A 21,261-nucleotide genomic window follows, 5' to 3' on the forward strand; every position below is an offset into this window, starting at 1 on the left:
AAAGAAAGCTGCAGTTTGTCACTGCTACACTGCACACGATAAGCGCAAGTGTTTTGTAGCTGGTTGCCATCCCGACTCGGATTTGTTTTTTCTTTACATATTTAAGCTGGTCAATGCGACTGGTTTCCTAGGCGCCATGGGACCCGTGTTACAATGAAGCGCGTGACACAACAAAAATTAGTAGACGATATAGTGTCGCAGTAAGCTTTGAAAGCACATAGGTGTCCCAACGATGCAAGAAACAGCTCAATCATTATACCAAAAAGGAAAATAACTACACATAGTGAAGCTCGCACGTGCTGTTTACTCACTGGTGGCGCCCTATAAGAGCACGCGTCTACGTAAAGAATATCCGTGTTTGGCTTCGCTGCTCACTGATTCATGCAGGCGCTCACTCATATATAGCATTTGCGACATGCCACGCAAGTTGTCCTTTAGTGCGTGCGTAGCTCGCTAGAACGCACTCGTCAATGCTGGCTTTTCCACAGTAACAGACGTTGTGGGGCGAAGACTACCTCAGTGGCTATGTTTCTTTTTTCTTTTTTTATTTAATGAGGCAACCTGCATACTGAAGATAGGATCTGTGTCGCCGTGAATGTAAATGATAACGCAACCGGACAACGCAGAGCGCCATTACAAGAGGGAAAAAAAAGCAGGGTTTCACAACCGCAGGCAGCCCTGAAAAGTGTATGTACATGATAGGAATACATGCAGCAAATTAAGAAACGTCACCTGGGTATGCACTACTTAATTACGGGAAGTGTGTAACATGACATGCGTTCAAAGCGGAGATAATTTTAAGTGGCCAGAACTCGAGCCGACAACAACTTGATCACGCGCAGGATGTTCTTCTGCAAATCGCCACAGCTTTTGTCAACCGATAAGCGCAGCTGTTCTTAAAAAAAAGGAAAACACGCTCTTCAAGAGGAAGCCAATACGTGCCAATTACCTGCACTCCCTCCAGATGGCTTCCGCTAAGCGCGAGCAGACAGCAACGTACCGCTGTCGCCAAGGTTTTCGAAGTTTGAACATATTACAACCAGTAGAGCCGCAGTATATTGCGGCTATAATTTCAGCAAAAAGCGACGCGATAAATAATGGGGGCAACCTCTGAGCAATACTCGTACACTGTAGAATCGTAAGCTTTTTCCAATGATCAAAAAAAGAACGGAAAAAAGCAAAATTAAACTACCATCCTTTCTGTTGCACGGCCTGGCTGGAGCAGGCTCTATACACACCACGCAGTCTGGCTCGTCGTCTTATATGCCAGCATTTCAACGCTCGGGACCTGTGAGGCTAGGGCATGATCAGGGCCTGACAGGCGCCAAGTCTCCTACATAATCCTCCATACTTGAAATTGCGTTTACAGTTTCCACTACTACTGCAGCGAGGACCATCTGACGATGTGCAACAGCCCCGCTCGTAAGGAACGAAGGAAATGGTTGTTTCTAAAACACCACCAAGTTCCAGCGCCTACCAGTTGTATAACCAATCATGGTTACGAAAATTCAGCGCAAACGAAATGGACAGAGAAGGAAAGGCACAATACGAACGCTGTCTCACAAATGCATTTCCTTCTTTGTCCCTTGCGGTTACGCTGAATTTTCGTAACCACGATTACAACGTTACAACTGGCCTATTAGCAGTCTTGATGTGCAACCGAAATTTCAAGCAGGTCTTCAGCCATAAATAATAGGGGATTCCGTGGCGGGCGAGAGATTGCAGCCTAGTGATCTTATTACGAAACTCTATGGTAGCCATCCTACAAGAGCGCTGCAGCGTTGGTCGTGCAACAATGGCGCCACTTGCAGGGCCCAGCAACAGCTACACCCATGCGCACGCTGGCCTCTGAACTTTTGGGAATGGCTGTAAGTTACTACTGTCTGGCCGTTATATTGGCAGACTAGTCCACGGAACGCGGCACTAGCCAATAAAGTGATGCATGCGTGGATCCGTTTGTAGATTCCATAAAACGCTTTTATTCGTCAGGATTTTACAGTGGGACTAATAGTTATCATAATAATCTAAGCACAAATACTTCAGTGTAGTGTTCAAGCCATATGCACTTGTGTACAAGGAGATCAAAAATATGCTCAAAAACTATCACGTGTATATATATATATATATATATATATATATATATATATATATATATATATATATATATATGCAAGCACAACAAGAACAACGGGTAGGCTGTATACACGGCGTCCAAAGTACTTAAAGACCAACTGCAACGAATTTCTGGGCCACATAAAAAGCAGTGTTTCAGACAGTGCCGATAAATAGAAAGAAGCCTTTAAGGTAACGTGCTGGGACTTCCGTCATACCCGCCATCCACCAAGTGAACGAACGGGTTGTCTGTTTAGGTGCTAATATTGAAAAGGTGCTAATAACAATATTAGACAGTTAAGTAATTGGAGAGGCCTGAAGATTTGCCAAGATTGCTCCAGTAGTTATACGCTACTCATGTATAACCAATTTTGCCCAACTTAAAATCTCGTTGCAGGTGGCCTCTTAACGATTGTGAAAGGTTCCCATAGCATCTTGTTCAATGCAGGAAAGGTGACCCCCTCTAACTTAAGAGCTCCAAAGCCACAGTGACGTTGTTATCCATACTCCATTTCATACAGAGCAGGCAATGCTGCGGAAGCTACGCTAGGAGTACGGTCACGGAAGTACTACTCCACGCGTTTCGCACTGCGTCTATTTTTGATCTGCGACGCTTTCTACGAAATAATCACTTCGAATATTACAACTTCAACTTGCGGACGTAAGGTTACGTCGAGTCACGAATTAGCTGTGCACTACTGTGCTTCTAATGTGCGACGTACGACGTTTTTGGTCACGGAAACATGTCACTCCGACCGTTCCGTGGTAACGAGGTTTAGATCTGCGACGTCTACCATGTGATAGTTAGTTGTACATATCTTGCGACAAAAGTACGAGACAGCCGAAGTATATGAGGCATACCTATATACTCGTATATTATATAATAGATGCACATTTTTTTTTTTTTTTCACGGATGCGAGCGCTGAGAGGTCTTGCTAGCTTTCGGAGCCGTGCCTGCTATGTATGAGACGGTGCATGGTGTGCACCGACAGAAGAAAACCACATGTCATCATGCGCCATATTTTCGATCTATCACTCGCCTAAGTATGCACGTTGTAAAGCGCGCTGATTGGCTGAGTCGTCCAACACGATGTCCGTCAATGCTGCGAATTGTCGCGCTGGACGCTGCATTATGGAAAAGTGAAAGTATCTCCTTAAATGATTGGATCGAGAATACGCACTCACGTATTCGTTCTTGTCGCGGTTAATTTGCGATAGTTAAAACGCACCGACCGCGCGACTTTCATGAGCATTTCTCCAGCTACAGTTGCAACCCAAGTCGCAGCATGTCGCCTGAGGCCCGAAATAATATTTTAGAACCTAAACGCTCTTGGCGGAAGGAAAATCTACGAGGCTGCAACAAAAGATTTCGATCTTCCGAGGTTACAACTGGGCCTCGTAAGAGCTGCATATCTTCTTTGGCTAACCCGCATTTAACAAAGAGAACGGCATTATAGAGGGACAATGAAGAAAACATTAAAGGGAAAATAAACATACATTTAATCAGTGTATACTGATAAAGAATTTTAAAAGCATTTCCAGTAAATTTCGCAGTAGTAGGTTGATCATTAAAAGCGATAGCCTTATTTCTTTTTAAGTTTGCGTCGTAAATCCAGCGCCTAGTGTCCCTGTATAGCGTATACCGGGACATTAACAGCGCCCATTGAAATCCCACATCTTTTGATTCCATTGACGGTGTAAATGTTTCTGAAACTTGCTAGGTTCAGTTTGTGGCCTCCTTTAGAATACAGTGCTCTTCCATCTTTGCCAATTAAAAAAAATAACTACGTCCGTGCAGACACCGTTAAAATTCATGATGTCACAGCGAGCGGATGCGGGGACTTCCAAGGCGGCGTCGCCACCTGTCTATTTTTGAGTCTTGTCTAACTTATCAAGTGTCTTCTCACGTGGAGGCTTTTTTCTTTCTTTAATGCGAAAGCATTATATGCCTCGTCGAGCGAAAATCTGCCGTAGTCGACGTTACCTAAATATAGTATCGAAAATGGCCGACGGCGCAAAGAGTAAAAACAAGTCAGGAATGCTCGGATTGACGTCAGATTTCTCAGGGAAAATTTTGCACATTTCGACCGAGGTGGGAGTCGAGCCCGGGCCTGCTTACCCGACACCACGGCGGCTCCACGGTTCTGGCTGACTAAAGGTGTGCCTAGTGTGTGCGTCATTGCAAACTTCACGTCGCTGCCTTCCGGCGGCCTAAACGTGTGGCCTAGTACGTGCGTCATTGGGCACGTGACGGCGCCACCAATGGAGAGAAGGTGGCGAAAGGGAACACTCGCTGCTTCAGTAGCGCGCCAGGCGTTGCAAGAGGGGAGAGGGCATCGCCGCTACGCCAAATCTCCCTCGCTCGCGGAATCCTGTGTTATCCGCGCGTTCCTTGTTCGCGTAATAAGCGTCTCAACGCGCTCGCTTGCCCGCGAGTTCATAACTCGAATGAACGCTCAGCGGCGTTCAATTGAACGTCAATGCTTTCGCATTCACAACTCATATGAGATGCCTAGGTGCCCTCGGAATTTTTTTTTTTTTTTTGCATTCTAGAAAAGTAATCTTCTAGTAAAGCTCTAGTTATATATTTCTTTAGAGTCTCTTTAAGCTGAACTTCACATATTACACCTTTAGAATACCAAGTCGGTGGCTATTTAGCGACAACGGATGCATGGCGAAGCAGAAAACGAGACAAAGCAAAAATGCGGGTGGCGACGCCCCCCTTGATTTCCCGCACCAGCACTGGGTGGCGTCATATTTAGCGAAGTAGGGTCGTTTATCAAAGTCAAGCCGCGGCTACCTACTACGCCTATATTGGAAAAGACAAAAAACAAGCTCCTAAGCGGCAACTTTTGTTGCACGGTAATGATTCTGCGTAGATATCGCAAATACCCTTACTCCACACAAACAACCGGTACCGTGCCTTGGGCATGAAAATAGGACTATGGCCCGTCAAGCCGTCACATTTTCTTTTTTTCGACGAACAATAGATAAGTGTGTCGAGCGGACAGGGCATTCTATAACTCTAATATGTCAGCCAAGTTTAGTGCCTCCTTTTAGCGTTTCATTGACAACGGTCACCATTATTAGTAGCCCAAATTTCTGGGATCGCGCTGATCGGACTCCTTCGGTCGGTGCACAGTTTCACGGTTACTGTAGGAAAAAAAAATGCAGAACCAAACTTTACGGTGGTGCAAGCAAAGACTGAACAACATACTGTGATATCGCACGGCCCATATTAAGTCACCAGAGCAGCTAGAGCCATTCTGTTATATCCGAGCGCTTGTACGGTTCGCTCCGCCCGGACGCTTAGCGGAAAGAGCGCATGCGCAAGACGCTCAGCCGCTCTTCAGCTTTCCAAGCCTGTTGCTTTCCAGGCCTATTTAGCATCTTCTGGCAAGTGTAATTTAGCGCACAGGCTTGTTTAATGCGTTAAGCGCAACTAAGCGTCCAAATCAGTACAGAGCGCTCCTCCATAAAGGTCCCCGTATTCTAGAACATTCTTCCACACAACACTCCATCTCGACTATGGAAAGTCGATGCCAGCCACGCCGCCCCTTCACAGAAGCAGTCATTGCGTTACATACACAGTGCACAACAACCTTTGAGAAACTTGGTGTCTTCTGTAGTGGAGGGGCGGCGCTGTGATAAACTCAGTGGTCGAGCATTGTTTCAGAATACGGGGGTTGCGTGACAAGTTCGTGCGAAGCGCGTCGTAAGAACGCTCAGTCAAGTGCTCTAGCACCGGAGTTGGTCACACACGGCTAACTCGTGAACCTGCACGATATACCACCAACGAGGCAAAGCACATACCGCATACAATGCGTTTCACAAGCGTAAGTGCGCGCAGCGCACGCATACAGAAAGGTTCATGAAGCCTATACACAGTGTCATTTACAAGAACCTGCGCGCGCGCGCTACCGGCACAGCCGAAGCGACGCGCACAACCCTGTTCGTGTCTGTTACCTCCGACTGCGTAACCACTAAACGTAGGAATTGTGCAGAATACGTTTTATGCCCCTGACGTTCCGTTACGTAGTTCGTCCAAGTGTCCGAGTTGAACGCCGGCAAAGCTAAATGCATGCGATGGTCAGTGCTGGTACCGACTTTCTGTGTTCTCGTGCAATGGTCTCGTATCCGAGCAATCCCGAGACCAAATCCCGAATAACAAGCAAGATTAGCTTTAATAGAGCAAAGAAGCATTAGCGTAGACGGTACGAGACCTGCAATTAGTGGCGAAACCTTCTGATGCCATGGTTCACATATAGAGCACCAGGAACGTTGCGTTGTGCGATACAGTCGACAACCGTTAATACGACTGTTCCGATACCGCAAGATTTCGTCGAGTTATCCGAAAGGTCGAATTAACGAACGGCGGCAAAATGAACGAATACAATTTTATTTGGATATATATTTTTACTCCTTAACATTTTCTGTAGTTTCACCATCTTGAAGCGCGACTCGAGCGATCAAGATACGGCGAAGAGCGTCGACGCGTTCAAACGCTGCCTCAGCATTGAACTGTCACGTTGCTGACAGTGCCGTCATTGTTGAGTTGCCCAAAAACCTCAACACTGTCGTCGTCGGCGGTGACAAAGACTTCGAAGGAGGCAAATGCAGGAGCACCGTCTGCTGAGGATAACTTCTTCTTGGGCGAGTTGGTGTTTACTTAACATGATTTTCATGTTAAGTAGCTGAATTTAGCTGAATTTCATGTCTTCAAGGTTTCCTAAACGCTACAGGCACGTGAGGGGGAGCCGGTACAGGTCCGTGGGGTTCAAATGAAACGAAGCAGCATGTTTGCGCATTCTAACCAGTTTTCCTGCCATAGCGGCGCATTGTTTCTCCTCGGAACATTTCAGTGCGCACGCTTGGTAAGTGCATCTGGGGAGTCGTTTACGCCTTCAGATAAGCGCAAGAAGCTTTTAATGAGAGAAAGTTTGGAGGTCAGCCTGACCTGCACAATAGTCAAGCATTGCAGGAGTTCCGTGCATCGTAGGTACATCAGCATCGCAAGGCGTTGCCACATTCGCTGCTAATCTAAGGTCACTCGATAATCCTGTATACGGCTTCTCGTATTCTACGCCAATGCATCTCCGTCATGTTAGAAGATTAGATTATGGGGTTTTACGTGCCAAAACCACTTTCTGACTATGAGGCACACCGTAGTGGGGGACTCCGGAAATTTCGACCACCTGGGGCTCTTTAACGTGCACCTAAAATCTAAGTACACGGGTGTTTTCGCATTTCGCCCCCATCGAAATGCTGCCGCCATGGCCGGGATTCGATCCCGCGACCTCGTGCTTAGCAGCCCAACACCATAGCCACTAAGCAACCACGGCGGGCCGTCATGTTAGAACTCTCGATACATAATCGTATGACATGTCATCGGCTTTTCACCCACTTTATGGTGTGTGTCCTTCAGCGGTTATGTACCTCTGCCGGCGGCATAAAACGTATTATGCATTACTAAAACGCCATTTACAACTTAACATTTACCTCGTTCCCTTTCACCCACGCACACTTCCGTGGGTGAAAGAATCGCCAACTCCGCACACAGGCAACTGCGGTCCAATTCGCGCACACAGGAACCGTTTCGGACGGGATTCCCACTGTCCTATCACAACTCAACCTCCCAAGTGCATCAAACACAGCACGTTGTCGCCGGGCTTGCACATCAGGGAAAGTTTATCACATACTCCAAAGGATCACAACACGAGCCGCACCTCATGAGACAGAGGAAGAAAAAAAAATAAAAGCAACAGAGAAGATGGCGGTGCACTGTGGGCACGGCAAAGGGTGCAGGTGCCATCACACCGATTCAGCCATTAAAGTGAATTCTTCTCATCCATGTATCTTCGGGCAAAGTTACCGAGGCCCTAAGACTTTTCGCCAACAGGGATGTCTTCATGAACAAGTACGTATACACAACATCGGATCCACCGCAGGCTGTGTTTTTGTTTTTTTCGCTTTTGTGTAGTGGCCACAAGGTTTCTACGTAAAGGCAGGTCAAGACGCTGTCCATCTCGAAACATGGAGGATCATCGAAAAGAGGAGAGGACGGAAGTCTAGAGATGCGGTAAATGGGGTCACTCGTCGTTCTTAGCCTTGAACTTGTCCTCCAAAGTTCCTGGAATCTGAAAGACAATTTTTTTTGTTCTCCATGAAGGTGTTTGCATGTAACGAGGAATAAACCACACGACGTGGATTTTCAGGAAAGAACTTGCATAAGGCTGGTGTTCCACTTCAGCAAACGTGGGATCGACAGTGTTCAAGGGGACTATGGCACCAAGGAGTGACTGAAAAACAGCGATGATGAGGGCTGCAATGTGATACAATGGTACTGGAGACAAATACATGGACTTCTGCAATATGTGTCCACAGAATATTTTCATTGTTAGGCACCGGAGTGATTACTTTCCACAGGCTTCGCAGAAGGAGCTATAAAACAAGCGATTAACATGCACGGTAATTAAACCGAAAATGGGAACAAAAAGGAGAGAAGTGTAAAGCAAAGGCTAGAAACAAGATGTGGAGACACAAAAAATACCTTGATACCAAAGTGGCAGCAGGAATCTGTTAATGAAAATTTGTTAACTCATGATGCTGCTCTGTGGCCATTTACTGGTTGGTAGCATCAATTTGAAAGATGCCATGAATAGGACATGGTGGTGGTGGTGGTGGCTGAACCAAGTATAACAACAGTCGATATTTCGAGCCGTATTTTACATAAAACATGATCAAATGATGCCCATGTGCCTACAAGAAAAAAAGAAAGATTGGGAAATGTTTGATAAATAGTGCAAGTACTGAGGAGGCATACTGTGCAAAGATGGCAGCTACTATGTGAAAGAGCAGTAATCCCATTAGTACCACAAAAAGAAATGATGGGAAGCTGTATTGCTATAGGGAGGGAGGGGTTATTATGACAAACTCCTGCCTAACCTTGATCATACAACTGCCAAATGTCTACGTGCAGCTACAACTATCCGTTTCTTTTTTACTGATAAGAGTGGTCAAAATAAACTTCACTGCATGTCACAAGCACCATGCGTCATCTGCACAGTCAGGTTTTTTTTCATTAGATAAAGCCTTGGCCCAATTGACGGACTGACTGCACACAACTTGGTCGCACTGCTACATAGTAGACAACCCATGTGTGCCAATTGCATATGGCAGTGTGCTTATTAAGGCCACCACCATGCTCACGCTGTGGAACATAAAATTGACTGCCCAGGCATTTGGGTAGCGCTATCTTTCGACATGTTACCATCCAAGTAGGCTGCCTGTCAGTAACTGTGGCTCCCTTCAGGGAAGTTGGGCATAAATTGTATTCTAGCTTACCATTTCAACTTGCGTGTCCACGTCCCGAGTCACTTGTAGTAAACCATCTCTTGAGTAATTACTTCACAATGTAAAAAGACTGCTGAAATGTTTTCTGTTAACCATCAAACGAAACTCTTCCCCTACACTGCTCGAAACACGTATTTTTGGCATGCTATGAATAACAGTGAAGGTATTGCATATAACTGGACTTTCTTGAGAATGCATGCCTTGCTGCTACAATAATGAAAAGTGATGGTTGTTAAGCATGCAGTGCTGAAAATGCTCAATATATCCAAGTGTATTTTCTAAATAGATTAACAATTTGCTCAGGACGAACTAGTGGGCTAGTTGGTTATACACGCCTATTGGATCACAGCGCACAATAAATCAACAGGGATTGGCAGGGTAAATACACCACAAAGCGCTAGCTGCAGCTGGGCAGTTGCAACTGGGCAACCAGTTGCAGTCAGTGCTTCGTAGTGTCTTTACTCTGTCAGTCCCTGTCGATTTATTGTGCGCTGTGATACGACAGGCATTAACAATGTCAGAATGACAGCAAATGCTTTTTAGGGTCATAACCTGTTCTACAATTATGAGGGCAACATGGCACAGAACATGATGTTCTAAGTTCATACTGATTTCAGATCATACATCCACACAACTAATGTTTTTGCAGTTTTTTAAATGTTATGTTCTGCTGTACTGACACACATTCCACTACCTTCTGTATGCATTGACTAATTATGCATGTGCAATCTACTGAGCAGAAACCAAGAGGTGACCTGCTTTGTGGGTTGACGGAAATACAGCAATGCTCGATTCTGTAGGGATGACCTTAACGAGTTCCTACTGGTGCTCTCAATTTTAGTATTAATACTGCCTCTTTTAATCCAATGCAGCTGGACTATTGGGAGATTTAGGTTGTGTCTAACAAAAATAACAGCAGTGATGCTAAAATTGTAGCGCGATCTATTTACATAGCAATGTTCTGACAGTGAAATGAGAGGAGTATTATGGAACTATGACACCTGTTCCAGATGGTCTTATGTTGTACTGTGTGGCAAGGCTTAATGACCAAATGCAACAAAATTTTGGACGTATTTTTTAAAAAGCCTAGTTTAATATAGAGCAGATAAGGAGAAGTCTCCGTGCAAAATCTGACATTTGAAATATGAGGAAAATATTACGAATAGCTGGCTAAAATAGCAGTTTTTGATGCTGAAACTGAGAAATGCCCCCATTACCACTTTCCAGAAGTGATGCATGACCTAGAATGCACAGCTCCTTGCAACAGCCTCACTGATAACGCCATCATCCGAGGCCACCTAGAAAAATCTCAGAGGCGCCGTGAAGGGCCTTAGTCAAAATGACAACCACCAGGGGGAGAATTCTGTAAGTATCCACTTACAGGACATGTCCATTTCTTTTGCTGCTGAAGTTCTGATTGGCTGGGCTGGAGTACGCGTCAGAAGGAGACAAACGCACTCAGCCAATCAGCACTTCAGCAGCAGATGAAATGAACATGCCCACTAGGTGGGACCTTACGAAATACCCCCACCCCTTCTGATGCACGAGTCTTTTGCTTAGGTTCTGTACTACTTGCAACGAATGTAGTCAACGTGAAATTCCATGGCAGTTGGTCTTTAAGTTGAATTGACTGAGGCAGCAGCTGGTGCAGCAGTTCAAACACCAGCAGCAAAGGTCAATAATGCCCAGAATTAGATGACTGCTGCTAGCAAACAGGAGACTAGTGCTACAGACCTTTTTGTCAAACAGGCCAGAACATTGTATATATTGTGCCAAGACTCTTCTCATGCACGTGTACTCAATCATTTGAGGTTACCACAAAAAATGCAAGAATGATGGTGATGATGGCGAAGATACAGCAAGCAGTAAACAAAATTTTTTTATTAACGAAGTTTTGTTGAATAACTTGCATCACAGCACTGCGGGCGCAACTATTGACATTGGATTGAAGACTCAGTTCAGCTACATTGCACAGCACTAAAACTGAGAGGTACACAAACAATGCCAAAAAAGGTACACTGTTCGGTGTCATGCTTTCTTCCTTACAGAACAAGTAACATCAAATGGATAGGGTACGTATCCATTCATTTGGAATGGCAAATATGTTTACAATGCAGCTACATTGAGCAAGGTAATAAAATCTTCGTATCACAAAGGTCACTGTCATGCTTAAGGGGATCACAGAAGGCTAGCTTATGATGCTTTCCACTGATGCAAACACTGATAAATGGTTGCTTAAGAGCTCTAGCAAGAAGAACTATCACAGCTATGACATAAGCTAATTAGAGTTGGCCTACATTGGCACATCCCAGCAACATGCAGACAAAAGCAATAAATGAATATAAAGCAAGCAGCAGGTGCATGTAAAAAAAGTATATGGAGATCAGTATTGCCATTTCATCCACCAGATTTTACTGTTGCCTTAACAAATAATGCTCCTTCAGTAGACGTTCGATAGATATTGAATCAAATTTTTAAGCAACTTCCCAGTTCATTTGCAAGAATGCTTAGTGGGTTCTAAGACATTTTTAATGTTGCTTGAAGTGGCTATTTTGGGAGAAAAATCACAGCAGTGATCTGCCATAGCCCTCTGTTAATACATACATTACAATAAAATGCCTTCACGAAGACTTTCAGGAACACAGTCCATCATTGAAAAGAAGCATTTTTTTAAAGATTAAAAAATTCATTCGCTGTAGATTTACATGTCACTACAGAAAATATATCTACCTTAGACATGCCTATATAAAATTGTGGCATTGCTTTAATTTTCAATGATACTTGCACTGATTAAAAGATACATGCCTCCTTTACTTAACCTTACCTCTTGTGGAAACATTTCTTGGTAGATTTTTGTGTGATTTACAAAATATACTTGAGCTTTTAACACATCTTAAGTGTTTTAGTACTATCATTGTAAGAACAAAGTGGCAAAGTTGATGCAGGGGTTATTCATGCAGAAAGCTTTACATTCAAGACAGGCAAAAATAGCTAAGAACAGAATCCAGCCAAAAGTCAGATTTGTGGACATGCAAACTACAAGCATGACATGATGACAGATGTGCTCTGATGTTGATATTTCAGCCATGACTCAATGACGGATTTGAAATGATATCGAAAATGTTTGTTCTTGCACAATATATATGGATAATTTCACTTGATATGATGGATATTACAAATGTAATTAATGCCGATCACCAAGTTTGCTGAAAAGTACACACTGGAAAATACACGTATAGTACTATTCAAAGAAGGTCACCAAACACGTGAATGGTGGTCAATGACAGATGCATTGACACAATGGTGATTGCCTCTATCGTGTTATTGCCATTAATGCACACTCAACTGCACAGAAAATGAAAACACAAGCCATTTGCATTATTGTATTGCATGCATTTTTATGGCACAAGATATGGTGAGCCGCTGAACTGCCATTAAACGGCACCAGTGCTGCTTCAGCACAAATGGATTGCACAAACCTGGTCATCAGAACAATTTTCAACAATGCAATGAGCGGTTATGCAGCTTTTCTCATTTCTTTTAGGTTTCTTCTATCAGCTGTTTTTTTATCATGACAGAGCAATCAGTAAACCTGAATACTGGAACAAGTGCTCTAGCTTAAAATACTGCATTAAACTGCACCATATGTGCAAAGGAACGCACCACATAATTATGACATGGGTTAGCCCTACTGTGAGGAAAGCCAGGATAATATGCCATAAAAGGAAGAGCATTTCCAACATGATTAAAACACTAAATGGAACAAATAATAGTATAAAACAATATAGCACTGTTAAGAATATATACAACATTAAAAAGGAAAACATGCTAAATGTAAACGACAAAAGAACATGCCCGTATTAGAGTACTACAACGTGATACTTACCGTATATTCCTGTAAATAAGCCGTCCGAAATGACATGGAGCTGAAATCTAAGTGATGCTACGACCTCGCAAAACTCCAAAATAGCCTCCATGCACTGACTCGTACACACAGGAAACTGATGTCACCAATCACAAAAAAAAAAAAAAAAAAAGAAGTTGGGAGCCAGCAATCACTACAATGCACCTAGAAGATACAGTGCTTTTTGGACCTCTATCCAAGTTGCACATTCTAGGCATCCACATACCACAGTGTCTTTTGAAAACTAGGCTTTCGCATGCACTGCTAGCTAGCACATCAGGTAAAGTGCGAATGCTTTCAAGATTGTAGCTCTGTAAGCGGCACGGCTTATCTACTGAAAGATACGGCAATGTGAACACTTGAAAGTTGAGTACAGTATGTTCACAGGTACAATTATACTCAGCTCACCCTGCACTTGGCTGAAAAAATATGGCAATGTAGAGAATACAGCCAGTCATGTACACATGCCATAGAGGGACACTCTACATGCTAAAACTTGTATTATGGGTAAAGTGAACGCTCTAGTGTCAACAAAAACTGCCAAATGCCAACAAGAAGCATAACCTTGTGTAAGACACCAAACTTTTCATTGCACACCTTCTGTGCAGTTCTATTAACACATAACCTATACGGAAGTACTTTAGGGCTCAGAATAAGAAGCAGGTATGTTACAATATCTTTCACCCCCCAGTGAGACTAATTACACCAACTTGTTCATGTGCTTAGTAAGTCTTCGTAACCACTGCCCAGATGACAGCACAATGCATTGCACCAACAAGGCTGCAATGCTCAAAAGGTCAATAAATATACTGTTCACTAAAACAACATATAAAACCAACAGACAGTGACATCAAAAAATCACAAAGGACACATACTTAGTTTGATTAAAGTGCCTCTGTGATTATAGCCAAACATATTTATGCTGACCTACAGTTGACACTTTCTAAGCCAATTATGAATATAGTCACTTTAATTTGTAGAAATAATATATCCAATGACTAGTATAGTTGCCATGACAAAAAATTCAGCACGAATGGACAACGAATATATCCATCAGTTTGTTTGTACTTCCAGTTTTCAACACTAGATGTCGGCACTTGTCGATGTTAGTGACATTGCATATAGTCTTAACGCATTATGGGCTGCTTGAACTGGAAACATGCAGCAGTGATGAGCCGTATTTTCAGGAAATTTGGTACTATTGTAATTTTTGACAGCGTGGGAGGGGTTAAATTTGTCCTTGCATCAATAAAATCACAACTTTTCTCTTCCCAACAAATTACTAGACAGCAAGCAAACAAGAAGTGTTTCCTTCATAACTTGCATGATTTCACTGTCTGTAAGCTACATATGATCATTACTCAACTAAACTTGGAGCCCCTAAGCTAAATCTTGAACAAGCATTACATTTTTGCTTCATCCTGTAGTGTGTGGCTATTATGTATGATGGCAGAGGCACCAAGGCATGTGGCACTATTTGAACAAACCCACTTCTCGTTAAAGTGAAGAACATGTCAGGCAAGCAACAAAAGCCAAGAGTTTTCTTCAACTAAGGGCTAACTTAGGTACTGAATAGACATCCATGTCAATGCTATATTAGGTCAGGTACAACAGAATTGCCACTTATAAAAGTACACTAAGCAGTAAAAAGTAACCTGCCGTAACAACTATAGAACACAGGACAACCATGAAATATGAGAGATGTACTAGCCCTGAATGCTCAAATATAGTAGAATCTTGTTTGTATTTTCATGGTTTACACACTTCCCTAAATTATTGGTGCATAACTCTGTAGATATGCCGTTTGTATCATACATGTCATGTTTCTCTAGATAACAATTTTCTCACATTTCTTTTTTTTATTTCAGAACATGAGCGAGGTTCCACTGTACTAAGCAACAAGGCAAGGCCCAAAGTTTACTTCTGACAAGGTTATCTAGAACAAAATAGATGCCAAAGCACTTAAAACAAGAAACCGAAGCCTAAGAATAAAAATAGACCATGCAGGCTCATAAACAGACCATGCAGGTTAGAGACATAAGCCATTCTTCAGAATAAAAATGTCCCTGCCTCCATTACAAAGAATAATATCGTTGCACCATTTATACAAAGTTGTTGCACACAAAGACAGCTGCAGTGTCCTCTCAACTAGATGAAACTAGTACTGTGTGAGCACTGATACCATTTCACACTGGTTCACAGAAAATGTGTGGGTCTTGGTGTCTTGCACTAAACCTTAGCATTTAAATGCACAAGCAACTCCTAAAGCAATTTCATGCTTTTGTATATTGGCAAGGCATAAGGTGTCATGTTTACAGAGGCAACTAAATTTGGCAGAAAAAGCAGATGATTGTTACAGTAAAACTCAATGCCACCTACTTTGTGTGTTAAATGCTATGATCATCCCTGACACATTTCAGAAAATCATAAAGAAGTTACCTCGATGAAAAGCCAGATTCTCAGAAAGATCACTTATTTATTTATTTATTCATTCCAGCTTGGACAGCGGTTTGGCATTTTCTTCAGGTCCTGGGAATTTTCCTGCTGGCTAAAAACTGTAGTGCCCAAAGAACAAATGTTTCTGCCACTCTAAACTGTCAACTGCTACAGCACTCCGCGAACACTGATGATACCCTGTTTAACAATGGTTCATAGCAAAGGTCTGGGCGATGTATACAGTGCCAAGAGACAAGCCCGAGCATCAAAGGAAATGAAAAACATGTGGAAAAAAGACCACAAGTGGGCCTTGCCTTGTTAAGGTCACAGGGAAGACAGAAGAGTCCCCTTGGTCTCTGCAACTCAACTGCAGTAACCCGAGCACTGCATCAGCTCAGTTCAGTTCACAGTTCCAGCTATCATTCACATCCCCTGCAGCCCAAACCAGAGACAACTCAGCATAGCAGCCAAGAACAAAAAAAAAAAAGGAACATTGCTTAAGCTTGGAAAGTTGTGCACTCAGTGTATGGTTGAACCAGCTCTTCCAAGAACCTCACAGCATCAAAGTGACACCATTCGTAGGATCCTGCCTTCTGGTCTACTTGTATCATTTCATTGTAACACTGAGAATGTGTAATTTTTTTACTCACTTATGTGCGCACACAAAAAAGTGCACATATCATTACTCATTGCTGAGCTAGTTGGTTCAAACTTCTAATGATAGGAAAACAGTATGATGTGAGCACAGGACAGGAAAGATGCTCTTTGCTGCCCTGTTCTCACATCATACAGCTTCACATTTTATTAACATGATTACACAAACTTGCATGTTTTGCTTCAACCTGAAGTGGCAGATTTTCTTACATATGCAGAGACAGTACACAGGGTTCTGGTTTAGGCTCTTATGGAACTAGCCAGGTTGCTGTATCACTTCTGCTGCTAGAACAAAATTATTGGGCAAAAGCTACCCTTAGGGGAAAAAAATTAAAAGTGGAGTACTCCAAGTTTAGCCTTCTCAATGAACTTGCCTAACACCCACCTTCAGCAGACTAATGCCCACACAGCAAGCATTCAGATTCAGCTGCTCTATGATAGCCCTCAGACCTCTAATCAAACATTGCAGAGGTTCATATCCAACCAGGGTAAACTAACAGCAGTAGTAAATCAAGGGCTCCACTGCAGTGCTCGCACTGCTCCAGCTACTGCGAGTTGGGCTGCTGAGACCAGTTGCTATGGTAGATATTCAGCCCTGCACAAAGGTGTCAAGCTGCACTAGCACTTCTTCGGTGATCTGCATTCCCTGCAGGTCAAGGCTGTCGACTGCAGTGGTGTCGGTGTACGTGCCGTCGGTACTTACGCTGGGCTTGGCGCGGTGTGTGTCCACTGCAGCTATGGGCACGCTGAACTTCTTCATTTCGCAGCCATAGGCCGTGGGTGTAAGCTTGATGATGCTGTGCAGTGGAGCACGCAGGTATGGAAGCTCCTCTGCGAGGCAGCCAGGCCATGATCAGGAGGCAGCAGCAACGAGAGAACAGTAAGGAGGGAGGAAGGCAAGGGGATGAAGAAAAAAAAGAGGAAGCACACAAATGGCTAGCTTAGGGGCCAGTGGAAAAGTGGCAAGTCAGTGTCAAGAAACAAACTTCAGGACAGATGTTAATGTTCACTGCAGGGCCAATGCCTGGCAGGGTATGAACAGACATGCATGTTACCCATGTTAATGTGTGAAGATCCCAGCACATCCAACATCGCTCTTTGCCCAATCAACTGCCCCACCATCACACAATAGTGAGAACAACTTTATGGCAGTTGTTGAGATTAACTACCGTGCTTGAGGAACAGACATGTCCTGTTGGGTGTTCAGATGTCTGCACTGAACCTACGGCTTATATAGATCAAGGGCATTAGGCCCATGCAAGCTGTGTAAGGAAGTTGTTGTACAAGTTGACCCTTCCTAGCTGAAAAATTGCTCAGTGAACGGCTATGAATTTAACTTGTGTCACATGCATGACAAGTAACCTAGAAACACATGACCATGAGCTGCAATTTTGCTTATCAGTATTATTCTGCACAGTAGCAATTAGAGTACAGTAACAATGACACTACATCAATTTAGACATTGTCTATACGCTTTCTCAAATGCAGATGTGTTAGGCTCACTTACAGGTTTCCTGCACAAAAAATTCTGAAGTCACTTGAATACCAAACACCTGCTTGAACTTTGCAAGCTGTACAGAATATAGAGATTTTCAAGAGATCAGCTAATTCAAAATGAACTGTCCTGGCCACGTATTTACCTGGATTCTTCAAAATCTAGGCTAAGCTAGAAAATGTGCACCAACATGGCTACAGAGATCAAATGGATATTTAATTTGAAGTTTGGTCACATCACAGAGACCAGTAAAGCAACTTTGAGTGACAGCACTTTTTTAAAAACTATGCAAGTTGCAGAATTGTGACTGCAGAGCATTACCTAATGCAAAATCTAGCTAAGACAACAAAACAATGAGATGAACTCCAAGCAGGCAAGCATCTGTCAGGCAAACTAGGCTAAACTAGCACACAAGGACAGAAAACTGTTGCACTGGCATAATTGGCAAACAAACTCAGAGCACCTGAATTTCAGGTGCCCAATACCCCTGCCAGACATTCTCTTTGAAAGATCACAGAAACCGACCACAATTGCAGTCTGTGTGACCTGTTTGCTCCCTTCCATGAGCTTGCATGAAAAAGGCAATTAGGCTCGCAGATCTCAATGGTCCTTGGATTCATGCGTCTTTCAAGGTGTGTGTGTGTGCGTGTGTGTGCAAGATAATGGTCTTGACAGGCCTGTGTCACAACAGGCTCTACAAGATTATGCCCACAAAACCATGTATTTGCAAATGCTTTCTATAGTGAACAGTTATTCATTGTGTTTACCAAATATCTGAAAAGCCCCATGTGTTATTATGAAGAGCAAACAGTGTCAGTACTACCTGTTCCGGGTGCAAAAGTTGGCCACCACGAAGGTTTGAAAAAAATTGAAAGAAAGACAAGAGAAATACTTTCCAACAAATAGATGTGTACCAGAAACACAGGCCTCAAGTTTTCCTAAAATCGGCAATGACTCCAATGATGCCGATTGCAGATGTACTTCAGGCAGTTTTCAAATGTCGACTGTGGCCTGTATACTAGCATTTTAGTAACCATGATAAGTGCTAAGAAACGTGACGGCTCAACAGTGCAAAAATTATTTTTAATGCAAAATCATTTACACATCATGTTCATTCATTGTGCTTATTCTGTCGCAAGAATTTTATAGCCTACAACTACGACTAAGGAAAGTTTAAAGGCATTCATTCCGCCCAAAACCACCTGCGGAGTTCATAGCATATTTAATTTTCTTTTTGCCTGGGATAATGAATAAGCATTTGTCACAGAAATTTGAGTGCAATGGGTCCTTCACAATTTAAACTTTTTCACCTATTCCTCAAACACGAGGTTGCTTTATTAAGGTCACTAACGGAAGCAAGCTCCATCTGCTGGCTCATGATAACGGGCAGTGCTGCCTGTGTTCACAACTTTTGAAAAGCCATGTTAGGCCATGTACAACCACTCACAGAAATTTCCAGAACACCAGTTGCTGTGAGGATTCCTTTATAGCCTAATAACTCCAGCAATCAAGAACTGCACTATGCCCTCCTGTGCATTACTTGTACTGTTAACTTTCCAAATGCAGGCTACACACCCACGGCATGAGGCTATTTAGTTAGTGACTTCAATGTTTCGAAAGGGTTGCAATCTGTGCCTACATGCAGAAACATTTGATCCTCAATATAATGAACATGGACATAACAAATTGTCAGATAACATGCAGAAAATTTAAAATGTGTCATGCCAATATCAGAGAGTACTGAATACATGCTTATGACAACTAAAGATAATGAAGGCATTTCCTCTTGTGTGAAAATATGAGGTGACTGAATTTTCTTTTTAATAAACAAAGGGGGGGGGGGGGGTGAAGACTGCAAGGCTAAACACAAGCTATAGTGATGGAAAAGTTTCTGGGACTGAAATGTCCAAAAAGCCTTGGCTACACGAACTACTAAACATGAATTCAACAAGAAAGGTTGCTTAGTGTCCAAATGCATGCTTTTGCACAAGTCAGTATTTCAAGATGGCTAGATCACTTGGTGACCTCATGCTGATGAACATGCTGCAAGTGCTACTGTTTAACTTCGCATCACATATATGGCATGCAGCTTGCGATTTGGCTTTACTGTAAAAGCAATTCTAGTAGTAAAAATGTCAATGCACCCTACTTTCTGTTCATATGCCAGTCAAAAAAATAATGTAGGACTAACAGTGTCCATAATTAGACTAGGAAGTATGTAAATTGGGGACAGTGTCTATAAAAAGCAACAACAATATTCAAACAAAAGAATTTATTCAGGTATTGAGCACATGATTCATGTACATTCTATTCAAAATGCGACGATACTTTAAGTATAATCCACTAAAATATTTGTTTCTCCACGAGTTCACAACTACGATGTTTCTGTGTGAATACTGCAGGCTGTGCAGATTGATTCAGTAACTTGAATGTATTATTTCACATTATAGTAACTCCCGAGGTTATTATTACTTTTGTTTTTTGGAAGGTTCAGACTATTGCAAGGTGCCAAGGGAACATCGAGTACTGCAGCAAAATCTCTCATGCAGAAACTTTTTTTTTGTCTGCACTTTGTAATCTTGTTCCTCAAACCTCAAATACAGCACATAAACTGTACAACCAAGAACTAATGCACTAGAACACGAGGTACCAATTAAGAAAAGATGTGTACAAGAAATATGACTAGTCCCTAAGGTACATATAAACACATCACCTCTTAAAGGCCACAAAACATACCGTATATGAAACATTGAGCTTTATATTAACGTATGTAGGATTGGAACTATGAAGAGTGCCTACCAGTAAATTATAAAAGAACAAAAGAAAAGTAGATGTGCCTAAGGAGCAAATGAGACAAATTAACATTAAATTAATCAAGAAGTTAAGCTGTGTCAATCTACATACACCTAAAACCAAACTGCTTTAAAGACCCCCCCCCCCCCCCCCCCCCCAGCCGTCTTCCCTACACAGTCCTACTGCTTGAAAAATTGCGTGAACGAACACTATACGAATGACTGCATTGCTGTAAGCACATTGGTACCTCAGCAGCTGATTTAAGCTTATTGCTTTACAGTGTTGCTTGTGCAAGTTTTAGTGCTTTTTAGTTTCCCATTACAAAAGTCAGATGCAGAAAGCAGTAATTTTACTCATTATCATGTCCACAACTTTTTTCACATGGTCAAGTTTTCAAGTGGCCAAAACTCCATATCTGCAAATCTTGAAACAAGTGACTAAATGTATCAATGTAATAAATGGAATCAATAACTGGCTAATTCTTTTTAGTCTATTCATGTTTTAAGCAAACTG

The 21,261-nt window shown here is 42.7% G+C and overlaps 1 protein-coding gene across 8 annotated transcripts in view; it reads right to left on the bottom strand.

The window, feature by feature from the left end:
- The window catches only part of Pfrx (6-phosphofructo-2-kinase/fructose-2,6-biphosphatase), a 145,091-nt gene that overhangs the window by 8,958 nt on the left and 114,872 nt on the right, over positions 1-21,261 (bottom strand). For 5 of the 8 annotated variants that reach the window (XM_050174842.3, XM_050174840.3, XM_050174839.3 and 2 more), the window contains one exon: positions 11,330-17,291. In XM_050174842.3, the coding sequence (XP_050030799.1) occupies positions 17,050-17,291 (242 nt within the window). In that variant the 3' untranslated portion in view covers positions 11,330-17,049. Of the gene's footprint in view, positions 1-1,951; positions 8,251-11,329; positions 17,292-21,261 lie in introns of those variants that run through there. The other 3 variants (XR_008611641.2, XM_050174841.3, XM_050174843.3) reach the window with 2 other exon arrangements.

Source organism: Dermacentor andersoni, chromosome 9 (assembly GCF_023375885.2).
Source record: "Dermacentor andersoni chromosome 9, qqDerAnde1_hic_scaffold, whole genome shotgun sequence".
NCBI classification, from domain to species: Eukaryota; Metazoa; Arthropoda; class Arachnida; order Ixodida; family Ixodidae; genus Dermacentor; species Dermacentor andersoni.